We start from the raw sequence: 13197 nt of genomic DNA on the forward strand, positions 1-13197 counted from the left end.
ACACTGTCAGTATATGTAAACTATCCTTATGGTGGTGTAACTTAAAATTTCTAATATTTGGGATTTGTTTTTGTAACCTGTCCTTTCAGGAATAATATAATATTTTCAAATTGCACGACAACAAAATTACTGCTTTCAGTGTTTGTGTCATTAGAAGCATAGCAAGTTGTTTAATGTTGGTTGGTTATTGCAAAAGTTCTAAGCAAATAATGTGATAATTGATTTTGAATGACAATGAGGACTCAAGTTATTTCAAAAGGAAAGAGAAAAGAAATATTTAAAAATGTTTGGATAAAAAATGAATGTAACAGTTTAAATGAAATTTTAAAATAAAAATGAAAATGTGAAACATGTCATAGAATGACAACCTAACCATAAAGTATGTGCTGGTTGTGTACACAAAGCCCTTTGGTTTATGTATGCAACACATACTGTATATTATTTATCATTCAATACACAGAAGAAGGGAACTATCCACACATGAATATAAGAATGTTGGATCCCATGAAATATCTTCAGAGTACCTGTTAATTTATTCCATCTGGGCTAAACCTGCATTCCACATCTGCAAGCTGCTCTGAAGAAGAAGAATTAAAGTCATATGAATGATCATGAAAGATGATGAAATCAAAAAGGGAATGAAAAACAAAAAAAAAGAACATCACTAGAAATGAAAAAGCATTCACTGTAATCTGAATCAACCATATGGTATGATAAAACATTATTATTTATGTTTAAGAATGTGGATTGTAAATCATATTGAACTGCAGAGGTCTGTTTAAAGTTAAAAACAATTTTTGCTCCACTAAATCCTCTTCTTCCTGCCCAATACAAATATCACAGCTAGCTTCATAGCTAGCATAGCTTCACATACTGAATTCATACAATCACATTGTTGTACTTGAGACACTAAAAGAGCAGGTCCACCAGACTCAACAAACCATAAGATATTAGACATAGTTATCAGTTATGAGATAGTGGATCAATGATCTACAAACCTATTTCCTACCACTTTGCAGTATAAATGTTTAAAAAGTCCACCTGATCAGCAAAACACTTATATTTAGTGGTCGTCTTGCTTCCCTGATCAGAAGATGAAAAAGACGTGCGCTGGAATCCACATCTTCCACTGATTATCACAGCATGTAGCCTTAATATTGGAATTAAACATATTATTAGTAACTACAGTCTGATGTGTTCAGGGGCATGCTTATGGAAACAGGTTGGGCCAGAGGTAGTCTCGCATTGCCAGACCTTCCTGCAAAGCGCTGCGGAAGAGGGTCTGGCTAGTCAACACAGCAATCCGGGATTGGAGAAAAACAAGCTCTCATTTATTGGCATTTCTTTAAACCGATCAAAATCACCTTGGGCGGTGCTAGGCGCCGAGCGGAGCCACGGTTCCTCTGCAAAATAACCTCGGTAAGGAACTTTTTTGGTGGAACAGAAAACTCAGATTGGATAGATTGGATAGTCTAGCTAGCTGTCTGGATTTACCCTGCAGAGATCTGAGGAGGAGTTAACCATAATCCTCATAAATCGACCGGAGTTTAAAATAACAATGCAAAGAAAGCAGAAAGTAATGGACATCTGAAAACGGACATCCGAAAAGAGTGACATCCGGCGGAATTTCCGACAGAACGAGAGCTATCCCGGAAGTGGAACGTTGTGGATATAGACTAGGCCAGAGGAAACACTGACAGCTACAAATGTACACAATTTAAACACTGTTGGCAAACAGCTGATGCAAACTATGCATGCATGCTGGATTAATTCTGGTCATAGCAGCAGTGGGGGTGCAGCTGCTTTAAACCATCACTCTATCCTCGTCACAGTATTAATCAGACAGACTCCGGGGCACGGACAGAAACACAGTAATTTCACCGGTTGCCACCCAGTCACAACTGCACAGTTCCATCAGCGGTAAACTAAACCTCACAAATTGAATATTATAAGGGCTGAAGCTTTCCAATGCTTCTCCCTCATAATCTAGTCATTGCTATAGGCTAGGTCATAGGTTTTCTCATTGGTACATTTCAAAATAAAATTTGCTTTTACAGGCAGTTTCATGTTAAGTCAATTAGATGCACAACGACATGCAACCACCACTTTTATTTTTGACATGGTTGGTTTTGTCATCAATCCCACTCACACCATTTGTATGCCAACATCAACAAGGTGTTATTTAAGGCAGGTGGAAAATCACAGTTTAGCTAAGTGCTTGCATATACATTAGATCATCTGCGCAGGTGGAGGTGCAGCTGTGTTTTGGTTGGTGTTTCTGTCAGACTCCATGCTGGCTTCTTGTTCCATTGTTTTCTTATGGACCATCTTGTGCTTTGTCTTCATGTCCCTCAGCAGCGACAGAGCTTCCTTATGCTCTTGCTTGCTAACACCTGTGCCGTGTATGGCACTGCCTGTACAGAGAACAAAATGTTATATGAAGACAGGTCATGGAAGGTAAAGTTAGCTGACATTCATTGTATCAGAAGTGTGCATACTTAAGGGGACTTCTCTGATCGTTGTATGCTCTTTAATTTCCTTGATCATTTCATCAACCCTTGCAGTTGGCTGCTTTATTGGCTTCAAAGGTGGAAGTTCTTTAATCTGTGTATAGAAAACTTTTTTAAAGTCATGACATGTATGTGATAACATTCTCCTTGTTTTTCAGTTCTTGCTAGTATTATTATATGTTGACAGTAATATTGAGCGCTGCATGCAATATATCCAACCCTTTTCTCTCTTTCTCTGTATGCCGTCTGAATGCTATCAAGTTTTGGTTTTGAGTCTCTGTAAACGTTAAGATTCTTCAGTGTGTGTTCCAGCATCCGAACAGCTGTTTGAATTCCTGTTGAAAGAAACATTGGGGTAATTGTTTAGCCAAACTTTTAAAGACTTGAGAAAAATGTCCAAAAATAAATAGCTGCAGGTGAAACTACAGTCCTCACCGATGGGCTCCACCACATCATCAGGATCTGGTTTTGCATCCATCAACATTTTGTAGCATGTGAATCTTTCAGAATTGGCATCGTACTTGTTCTCTGCAATCTCTTTCTCATCAGCTTGAAGATCAAACTCACATTGAGGAACATCTGTTGCCTGAGATAAAAATGACATTCAGTACATGTTGAGACTAAAAGAGAGGAGGAATATCAAAAAAACAGATACGCAAACCTGAGTTACAAAGAAGTGCTCTGTGTTTTCTTGGAGGGTGTCATCTCGGCTATTCTCGCCCTCAGATTTTGGTGTTCTCTTGACAGTCATCTTACTTTTCTCAACCTGACTTTGAGCAGGACAGGGTTTATCCATCAACATTGGTTTCTTTGGGATTCTTTGTTCCACCTGCAATATAGAAATGTCCCAAAAAAAGATGAATCGTACCTGTTTAATTTCATAAAGTGAAATCTGGAGGGTCACTGTCAGACATCAATGCACATCCAACCTTCCATTTTGGATCAGCGGACACCTTCAGTGGGAGCTTCACCGCCTCCTGTGTCTTCTTACGCTTAATCGTAATCCCCAGTCTCTCATGGAGGTAATAGGTCAGTAAGGGAGGGTCTCCTGTGCTCACACAAAATCATAAAAGCGATTTCAGCATCAACAATTCACAACCAATCTTTAAAAAAAAATGGCTTCATATAGGAGAAGCCTTACCACTTCTCTGTGTGGTCAGAGGGTTGGAGTGAATGTCAATTTCTCGAAGCATTGGGAAAAGAGCGACAGCCATCAGTGCTTCCTCCTCTGCAATCTGATGACGAAACACTGATGAGACATGTTAGCTCATTTTTCAAAAGGGTCGTGGTTGTTTTGTTTGTACAAATTATCCAACACACCTTGTTGTTGGCTAAATTGAGGAACTGAAGCTCTGGTAGTGGGAAACTGGCTCTTTTGCAGTGCTCCTCACAATTTTCCTTGTGAGAGATGTATAGGGTGACGGATGCAGAGATTTGAAATACGGGAAACACAGTGATGAAACATCTCAAACACCAACTGTATAATTAATTACCTGTGAGATTCTCTTGAAATGTTCAATGGTGTTCGGATTTGTCTCAGTGTGGGCTGGATAGAGGATTGAGAGGATAACAATTATTAAATAGTTTATATTTTTCTGAGGATGCTGAAGAAACTCTGACATGCAGGTCCATTGTTAAGTAATTATAATTTTACATCAAGCAGATGTTAAGCATTTACCAAGTTCCTCTTCTTCAGCTTGCGCTTCAATAGAAGTCTGCAAAGGTTGGGAACAGCCCGCAAGTTGCAAATATGGTATATCAGAAATGTGGTTCTCCTGCAGGTTTAAATACTTTAGCCTGTAATTGACAATTATAAATTCTTAATAAATGTTTCTACAGATTTTGTTATGCATTGTGTTATACGAGTCTGTCTTAAGCGCCACAGAGGGAAACCACACACCGCACTGCCCACACAAAGATGACACAGAGCTGGATTGAAATTGGCAAAGTATCCCTTCAACTAATACTTTGTTTGATATAGCAAACTTCAAACCACATCATGACCTCTTGAGGTTTGCAAGACTGTTGAAGACTCCAGACGACAGTTTGTTATCGTCAAGCATCAGGACTTCAAGTGCTTTAAACTGTGTGTCTTCTTCTTTAGCCGGCCTGCACCAAGAAAAACAATACAATACACACATATACTGATAAATATAGTTACATTCATTTGTAAAGTTACAGTAACATACTATATACAGTATGTGTGCACACCACTTTCTGCTCGGCTTTATACACCTGGCTGTAGATTAGGTGTATGGAATGTCATTACGTTTGCTTCACCAGAATCAGGAGTGTGAATTTGGAATATTTGTGCACCCCCTCTTGGTCAATTTGAAAACTGTTTCAAATGCATCTTGTTTGTGGCCTTTCGCTGTAATTAACTGTTATGAAATCATACCAATGTAACAACTTTGAATACATTACAATTCATTGTTTCTCGTGAACTGTAACAATAAAGACATGGTGATACTTTGTGAGAAAGATAATGTATTATGTGGCTGCCAATCAATGATGATTTCTGCAGTAATATTTGCAAAAACCAAGACTGGATGCGGCGTCAGACTGTAGTTAGAGAAATAATTTGCATGTTGCTGAAAACATATTATTAAACTGATTAGTTCTCTTTCATTCTGCCAGTTATTCCATGACTCATATCAAAGTTTTTTGTAATAGCTGTTATATGGAAAGTAGGCATTTTGCCACCATCTCACTGGCAAAACCGCAATTATACAAAGCAAAGTTAGACAGAGCTGACCTGTGTGAACCTGGGACAGAAAAGCCCCACCACATTCAATAAATTAATCAATTATCTACTTTTTTTTTCCCGAAACAAATGAGAACATACTGTTAGCAGAGAAGTGGATTAATTTGTATTGATTTGTTTGTAAGTTTAAATCAAACTAGACAGAGGCTATTAGCAAACAAGAGGAAATGTATCATCTGAGTTGACACAGCAAGTTGTCTGTTTATAGGTGAAGCATTTAATTTGTAAGAATGCTATAAATAAACAAAAAAAATCTCATAACACACTTGGTGCCGAGTCACTCCTGTACTGCTGCCTCGTGAAAAATAATTCACTAACTGAGTTGGGTCATGGCTGGAGGAACCCAGATTAGGAGGAAGATGATGAAGCTGATTTCCAGTCAGATGAAGGACGGTTAGACGTGAAAGCCGACCAATAGAAACAATATCATCAGCTGACAAACTGTTGTAGGACAAATCCAAAACCTGTAAGGATTTAAAGAAATCATTAAGATAGACATTACCACAGCATGAAGACAAAATAGAAAAAGAAAAGGAGTTATCGCTACAAGGACTCATTAGCAGAGTGCAGGCCTGTGATATTGCAATGTGTAATATTAGCAATGTTACATACTTACAAATTCTCTAGATTCCCTGGTGCTCTGCCATGTGCTAGCATGAATTAATTATGAATTTTACCCTCCCTCCCTCATCATCAACTTTGCTAAAAACATCAAACAAGTACAAATATTGAAATTCTATTCTTAACATGCATGATCTGTAGTAGAGACACAACTTAAATTGGCAGTCCATGGTTTCTTTGTTTGATACCAGTTTATATCAAAAGCTCTTATTTTGAAAGAATTGCAGATGTGAAAGAAGCTGATAAATGAACATTTTGGAAATAAAAGGCCTTTCAGGTTCTTGTTAGGACTAAAAGGTCATGCCAAGTTGCACCCTGTGGCTTGTTAACATTCCATATATATAATACTAGTTTATCTAATAAGTAGGCTATGTCAAAGTCATCTTACCTCGAGATGAGGGAAGTCTGCAGCATCAAACTTCATGTTGCAAAGTCCGTTTAATGCCAGATTGACTTCTCTTAAAGACACAAAACTGCTTAAAGAACCTGTACAAAAACATTTTCTCAAAGTTATAACTTCTTGCAAGATGCAGGCAATCTTCTGGAAGGTTAATCTGCATGATATATAAGAATAATCACCTAAAGAGAGGGAGTTAATAGATGCATTGATGTAAGCAACATTGTCAAACACCTTGAGGTCTTCTGCCTTGACCTGTGCACAGTAAGGAAAACAATCTTTAATTGTTTTTTTTCCCCACAGACTACCAAATAAATGTAATAACTATGTGAAAAGGGATTCTTACAGCATTCAGTTTCTGCTCACTGATGTCAACAAAGCAGAGCTCAGACGGCTTGTCAACACAATGTAATTGGAGCTGCAAAACAAATGTGTAATTGTTTGGGGTCACCAACTGCTTTTGCTATCTTTTATTAAATGAGGACTTCTTACATAGGCTACGTAGATTTCAATGTCTTACCAAGTAGAGTCTATCTAATGTGTTACCATATGGAAAATCAGCTCCCCTGTTCTCAAATTCTTTAATTCTTCTATGCACATCCCTGTATCTCTGCTCCTCGGCCTTTCTGTAAGACACAAGCCAATGGCCAGCACCTACAAGGCAAGGCAAATAAAATAAAATATAATCAGCAAATGCATTACAAATGCATACTTAATAACAATGAGTGCCTTTACATGGTAGTTAAGTGTTTTTTATTTTATTTATTTTTTTATTGTAATAAGCTAGCTAATTTAACTTGACCCACCTTCCTTCCTTCGACGGGGTAATGTCCAGGGTGGGAAACATTTGGTAGCATTTCTCTGAGTCTGGCCATCATCAAATTTATAGGATGCTGCAGTCATCTTGTCTGCTTGTGAGATCCATTTATCGAAAACAACTTTTCATGGGTTAATTACGCGTTTCACGAAGTGAACTGACCCGACTACCTGCTACAATATATCTTGATCTTGAGATACACTGTGGTGCCCTGTATCCTAGCAACAGCATGCGGAGAGCTGCGCCTCCTGCCCAGAGGGTGGCGGTAAATAGTAAACATGGGTGGTTTCTTTGTTGTGGTTTTTTTACAGGCGGAGGCGGAAGCGGAAGAAACCCATCAGCCTAGACGTCAAAGATTGAATTCAATGATAAGATAATAGCCCACCTAGCCACGCTAAGATACTTTGACACATAAAACATTATATTGTTACGAAGATGTCGCAGTTTTCCATTTATAACACACGGTATCCAATTACTCACCAAGGCGAATTTACGTTCGACCCGTGTTCGTTTTATTTAGCTATCGCTAGCTAGCTAGCATAGATATGGCTAGCTAGCGTCTAATCGGGATTGACCACATTGCGCATGCGTGATGCTGCACACCAGAGTATGTTTCTGATAAATCCTGTTCTCGAACATTTAGTAGCTGCCATGTCTGTCATTGAGATGTTTGCACAACAAAATGAGTGATACTTGACACAACTGAATCGTTGGAGCTCTAGCTAACGTAGGTAGTTAAAGCCAACGTGTATTTTAGTCAGCGCGAGTATAAGCCAATACGGAAGTGAGTTCGACTGTGTCTGTCGCTCCAGCGTCGTCTTGTTTTCTGATGAGCCCATAGCATCACTATCGTGAACATCAGAGGTCTCTTTTGTGGCCTGAGATTAGACGGTATGATGCCGTTCACGAAAAGACCAAGGGTGACAAATGTAAAGAGTGACAAGTGAAGGTAAGGGTTTTGTTTTGCATGCACAATATACATTAGATGCTATTTGTAACAATGCAATCATATGTGTCTATGAGGAGCTGTTGGAGTGTGAACTCTTTCTGTGCAAAGATTGTTGAACAAGGCTAAAGAAAACAAGCCAAAACTTGTCATATATTTGGAACATTTCGAATTTGCAGGAACTCTGATCCACCATGGGAAACACATCATCAAAGAGTGGCAGCGGAGAGGAACCGGTCAAAACAACTTTGTTTGAAAAGGAGCCAAGTGGGATAACATACAGAATTCCTGCTCTAATTTATCTGAGGCACAGTCGCACCTTCCTCGCCTTTGCAGAGAAAAGATCCTCACCCGCTGACCAAGATGCCAAAATTCTTGTTATGAGAAGAGGAACGTTTAAAGATGATGGATCTGTTCAGGTTATTACTCACGTGCAGTAACCAGCAGATAGGCCTTTGCTTTAACACTCATATGTGTCAACAATATCTGTGCTCATCTTTTTAACTGTTGTCTGTTGTCATGTTTTTCCAGTGGTCGTCCAGTCAGGAGCTGTCAACAGCATGTCTACCAAACCACCGCACTATGAATCCTTGCCCTGTGTATGAAAAAAACAACAAAACACTGTTTTTATTTTTCATCTGTATCTTGGGAACTACCACAGAGTACAGGCAGATCATCACAGGTAAGAACAAGGCGCGTCTTTGCTGTGTTAGCAGCAGCGATGACGGGCAAACCTGGAGTCAAGCGAGAGACTTAACAGAAAGTGTGATTGGCGAAACTATCCATAAGTGGGCCACATTCGCCGTGGGTCCGGGCCACGGTGTTCAGTTGGAGAACGGCAGATTGATCATCCCAGCGTACGCCTATTATGTCCCCTACCGATGCTGTTCCTTTCCCATTCCTTTTACAGTCTACCCACGTGCACTGTCAGTATATAGTGAGGACTTTGGCCAGACGTGGTATATAGGTAAGATGCTTCGAAAAAAGTCATGTGAATGTGAGATGGCAGAGATCATAGACCACGAGGGCAGGAGTCATCTTTACTGCAATGCTCGTAACACTGGAGGCCACAGGTGTGAGGCCCTGAGTGAAAACAGCGGTGTGTATTTTGACAAACCCCACATTGCTCCAGAGCTCGTCGAACCACCTTCAGGCTGTCAAGGCAGCGTCATTGGCTTTCCAGCTCCTGAATTTGTCCCCAATGATGACGCTGAAAGCAAAGCTTGCGGCACATCGCTCTTGTCTCCTGACACACAAACCTGGCTCCTCTTCATCCACCCAACTAACAAGTCGAGTAGAAGGGACATGGGGGTGTATTTGAACCGATCCCCCCTGCACTCATCCGGGTGGGACAGGCCCAGGATCATCCACGGCGGGCCCAGCGGCTACTCAGACCTGGCTTACAACGGAGACAAGGATCAGTTTTCATGCCTGATGGAGTGCGGGAAAGACAGTGAACTTGAGCAGATTGCGTTCATGTCGTTTACCCTTAATGATGTCATGCAGGCAGGCAGTAAGAAAGACAAGAAGAAGCGTTAAATTTGCGGTTGCTTTTATTTCTGTATTAACAATGCTCTCTAACATTCTCCTGCAACCTAAAAATCCAAGCAAAAGCCTCTAAATATGCTGTGCAGTAACATCCGTCTGTGTTTACTGTTGTTCTGCAGTCTGGAGATGATGATAATGCATGCATGAGTTGTGTGTTTTGTTGTCTCCTTGTTTACATGCAAAAGTAATTTAAGTCTTAATAGTATTAATATGCAAGCAGCTGTGTAAGGAAGGAAACTATTTTTAATAGGTTGGGTGTCTGATTTGAAGCATGCTGTGCTGAGCTGTCATCTTTAAAACAGGCTTTGTGTGTAGCATGTTTGACAAGTACTTCATGGCCATTTCTGCAGCTTATTAAACTGTCAGTATATTCTGAGCAGGGGAGAGAATTTACCTACCTCTTTTTATTTTCATATGAAGATCATAGCAGGCCTTGTGAAGTAGAGCGTATAGTTTCCTCCATGCGCAGTCGCTCCTTTACATTAAGTATACTCTGATTCACATATGCCTTTTACTCCATGGTTAAACTTTAGCTGTGCCACAGCCTGTCAGTGCACACATTTTCTGTAGGTCACAGTGAGCGCAAAGTTAGACAGAAAAGATAAACATTTACTTTTTACTTGCCACATCCAGCTAATCAATGAAGAGACCAACAGGACTGTACCACATCTATAAGTTGGAAGAGACCAGTTGATGGATTGATAGAGCAACACTTCCATCAAGAGCATTTGGGATACTTTGTACTGTACACAGATTTTCAGCAATATTTCACTTGGGTATATTTTGTTATTTATTTTCTGGCGCATTTATCATGATCGTCTGAACAGGCTTCCCCCCCCTCCCGCCATCATTAATTCAGTGCAGTGTATGATTGGCTGGCTGTTGGTTATCGAGTGAAAGCATGTAACGGCATGTAACAGCAGAAGAAGACAAACTATTTATAAAGCCTCCTTGTACTGACTGACTTTAACATTCATCTTTGCCTCCAGGTGGTTCTACACTAATTTCATTGTGTTTTTATTGACTGTTGTGGAAAGTGACAAAATCTGCATGAAATATGTCTTTTAGTAGAAAATAAAAGTAACCTGTGATCACGAGACTCATCGGTTTTGTGCACATTTATCCTGATAAAACGGTAATTACCGTTATTGTTGCTTTTAACAACTGACTGTTGGGATGCATTTAAGAAGACAAGTTAAACAATAATCATCGGTCAAATAGGGATAGGGGATAAAAGAATAGATAGGGCATGTGTGTGGTTTTAAAAAGCAGCTATGAAAAACACTTTATCGGCTAGAGGGAGTATTTAATTCCCTGCGCAGCTAAAGGAGGCTTAGAGCATGTTGAAATGATGTGAAGGACTTTTGTTGTAAAGCGACCTTTGGGGAGTTGAATGTGATTCAGCAGATGTGCAGACAGCCGGGATAAATTAGTGACAGGAAGGAGCGTTTTAGTTGAGGATGGAATGTTGATATTCTGTATTTTTCAAGTTCAAGTTGGTAGTGGCAGTTTTTGATAAACTGCAATTAACAAATGACAACTAGCTATGTCGTGACATGATTTCACGTGTACAAATTAAAATATAACAATCTACAAGTCACTAATACATGTCAATGGCTGAAACTGTTACAATACACTTGGCAAGGTCATTACAATATTGTTACATCCTCATTAAAAGTTCAAAACATAAGCCTTATGTTATTTTAAATGTTTCTTAAAGGAACACTCCGACTTATTGGGACTTATTCACTGTATCTCCCAGAGTTAGATAAGTCCATACATACCCTTCTCATCTCTGTGCGTGTCATAACTCTGTCTGACGCACCCACTGCTAGCCTAGTTAGCACATGCTGGCGGTAACCGGCTCCAACTATCTTACTGCTCCCAATAAGTGACAAAATAACGCCAACATTTTCCTATTTACATGTTGTGATTTGTATAGTCACATCATGTACAAATAACAAGATCACATGAGACACAGCCATCTTCTAACCGTATACATACTGGGAACTAATTCTCAGAAGGCGAAGCACTGCTACTTCTGCTACTTGGGCGGAGTGATTTGCTCGCAGCACCTGAGAAGCCCGTGGTGAGGAGCAGAGAGTTCGCCTGGAGTTTGCTCAGAGCTGGAGTAATATCACTCCACCCAAGTAGCAGTGCTTCACCTTCTGAGAATTAGTTCCCAGTATGTATACGGTTAGAAGATGGCTGTGTCTCATGTGACCTTGTTATTTGTACATGCTGTGACTATACAAATCACAACATGTAAATAGGAAAATGTTGGCGTTATTTTGTCACTTATTGGGAGCAGTAGGCTGGATGGAGCCGGTTACCTCTGGCATCTGTGCTAAGCGAGGCTAGCAGTGGGTGCATCAGACAGAGTTACGACACGCACGGATATGAGAAGGGCATGTATGGACTTATCTAACTCTGGGGGTTACGGTGAATAAGCTAAAGTCCAAATAAGTCAACATGTTCCTTTAATGTCAACAAATCCCATTAAAAGCCCATTAAATATGTTAGTCTGTCTCTTTCTTTCTGACTTACATGTGGCTCCTATGATGTAACCAACCATTAAAAATGGCTTAGTCATTTCATAATAAAATAAAACGGCTGGGCTCTAGTTTTTATCTAACATTACTCAAACCAAAGTAAATAGTGCATTTCTTGGGGTCTATTTTCATCTGCAGATTAATACACAGTATCAGCAGTAGCAGGATCATCATCCAGTGTGATATTGTGGCTCACTGATTTGTGTGTTTAATTGTTTTGGGACAACAATGGAGGCCTACAGCACAGAGGAATAAGATAACCTTCAAGCCCACTTAAAACTTCACTGACTGTATTTAAATGCCACAATATGGCTGCAAATTGTAGTATATGGTGCAAGCACTCAATTCATACTGACATAGATTGTCTTGCTGTATTAAATTATATTTGTAAGGGAATTTCAGTAGACATCTGTTCCCTTTGGTACACAGCAGCAGCTACAGGTAACTTGGTACTTTGGTATTGTGTGATTTATATAATCACTGAACTGGTACAGAAGCAACAACTAGGCAAGGTATGATGTGTATTTTATTAGATGTGGGGGCTTGTAAATCTCAAATGTGTTCTGACCAGCTACTTCCTTGCTTTCTGTTTTTCATCACCTTGTCCATCCAGCTTCTTTACAAGAAGGATTAATCACGCGGTGAAACAGGTTTTTCTCCGACAGTGTTGGCTGTGACACATCCAATGTTTTCCAGCACATATGATATTCTTTATCAGATCGGGGTTTTCTGTAATACACACATATGTTTCATCTATCACTCCAATGACATTTTGGGAGTCCAGCAACAAAAAGGCTAGCAGTGTCGGCGTCACAGATGTTTTCTGTTTGTGGTAAGCATGTGTGGTGTCCCGGCAGGCTCTGCTCTTTCAGCAGCACGGATCAGTGCTGGACACGCAGCTGTCACATTGTTCTTGTAGCATCCATATGAATGACCCTAGGTTAGGTAAAGCTGTCGGACATTAGGAAGAATGACAGGAGTCCATTTAGTTTGTGGTGAAAATATTGCATGGCTTGGTAGCTCTTACTTTCTTTTTTTTTCT

At 39.8% G+C, this 13197-nt stretch overlaps 2 protein-coding genes across 6 annotated transcripts; one reads left to right on the top strand and one right to left on the bottom strand.

The window, feature by feature from the left end:
- Nucleotides 1–2090: 2090 nt before the first annotated feature.
- Nucleotides 2091–8607, bottom strand: xrra1 (X-ray radiation resistance associated 1). 5 transcript variants are annotated; one of them, XM_028596058.1, is made up of 18 exons: nt 8487–8607; nt 7099–7451; nt 6813–6946; nt 6639–6710; nt 6475–6547; nt 6284–6381; nt 5593–5738; nt 4515–4619; nt 4189–4307; nt 4004–4056; nt 3831–3908; nt 3652–3745; nt 3440–3558; nt 3172–3339; nt 2946–3096; nt 2730–2845; nt 2499–2604; nt 2091–2414 (listed from the first exon to the last, which is right to left on the bottom strand). In XM_028596058.1, the coding sequence occupies exons 2-18, from the start codon at nt 7193–7195 to the stop codon at nt 2230–2232; spliced, it is 1914 nt and encodes a 637-aa protein (XP_028451859.1). In that variant the 5' UTR covers nt 7196–7451; nt 8487–8607; the 3' UTR covers nt 2091–2229. The 5 variants fall into 5 exon arrangements, with proteins under 5 accessions (XP_028451859.1, XP_028451858.1, XP_028451857.1 ...); XM_028596057.1 differs by lacking the exon at nt 8487–8607 and adding an exon at nt 7590–7619; XM_028596056.1 differs by lacking the exon at nt 8487–8607 and having other exon boundaries at nt 7099–8052.
- neu3.1 (sialidase 3 (membrane sialidase), tandem duplicate 1) lies at nt 7409–10702 on the top strand. Its single transcript, XM_028596062.1, has 3 exons — nt 7409–8058; nt 8235–8474; nt 8587–10702. The coding sequence occupies exons 2-3, from the start codon at nt 8250–8252 to the stop codon at nt 9592–9594; spliced, it is 1233 nt and encodes a 410-aa protein (XP_028451863.1). The 5' UTR covers nt 7409–8058; nt 8235–8249; the 3' UTR covers nt 9595–10702.
- The last annotated feature ends 2495 nt before the right edge of the window (nt 10703–13197 follow it).

The sequence above is a fragment of the Perca flavescens genome, chromosome 13 (assembly GCF_004354835.1).
Source record: "Perca flavescens isolate YP-PL-M2 chromosome 13, PFLA_1.0, whole genome shotgun sequence".
Classification (NCBI taxonomy): domain Eukaryota; kingdom Metazoa; phylum Chordata; class Actinopteri; order Perciformes; family Percidae; genus Perca; species Perca flavescens.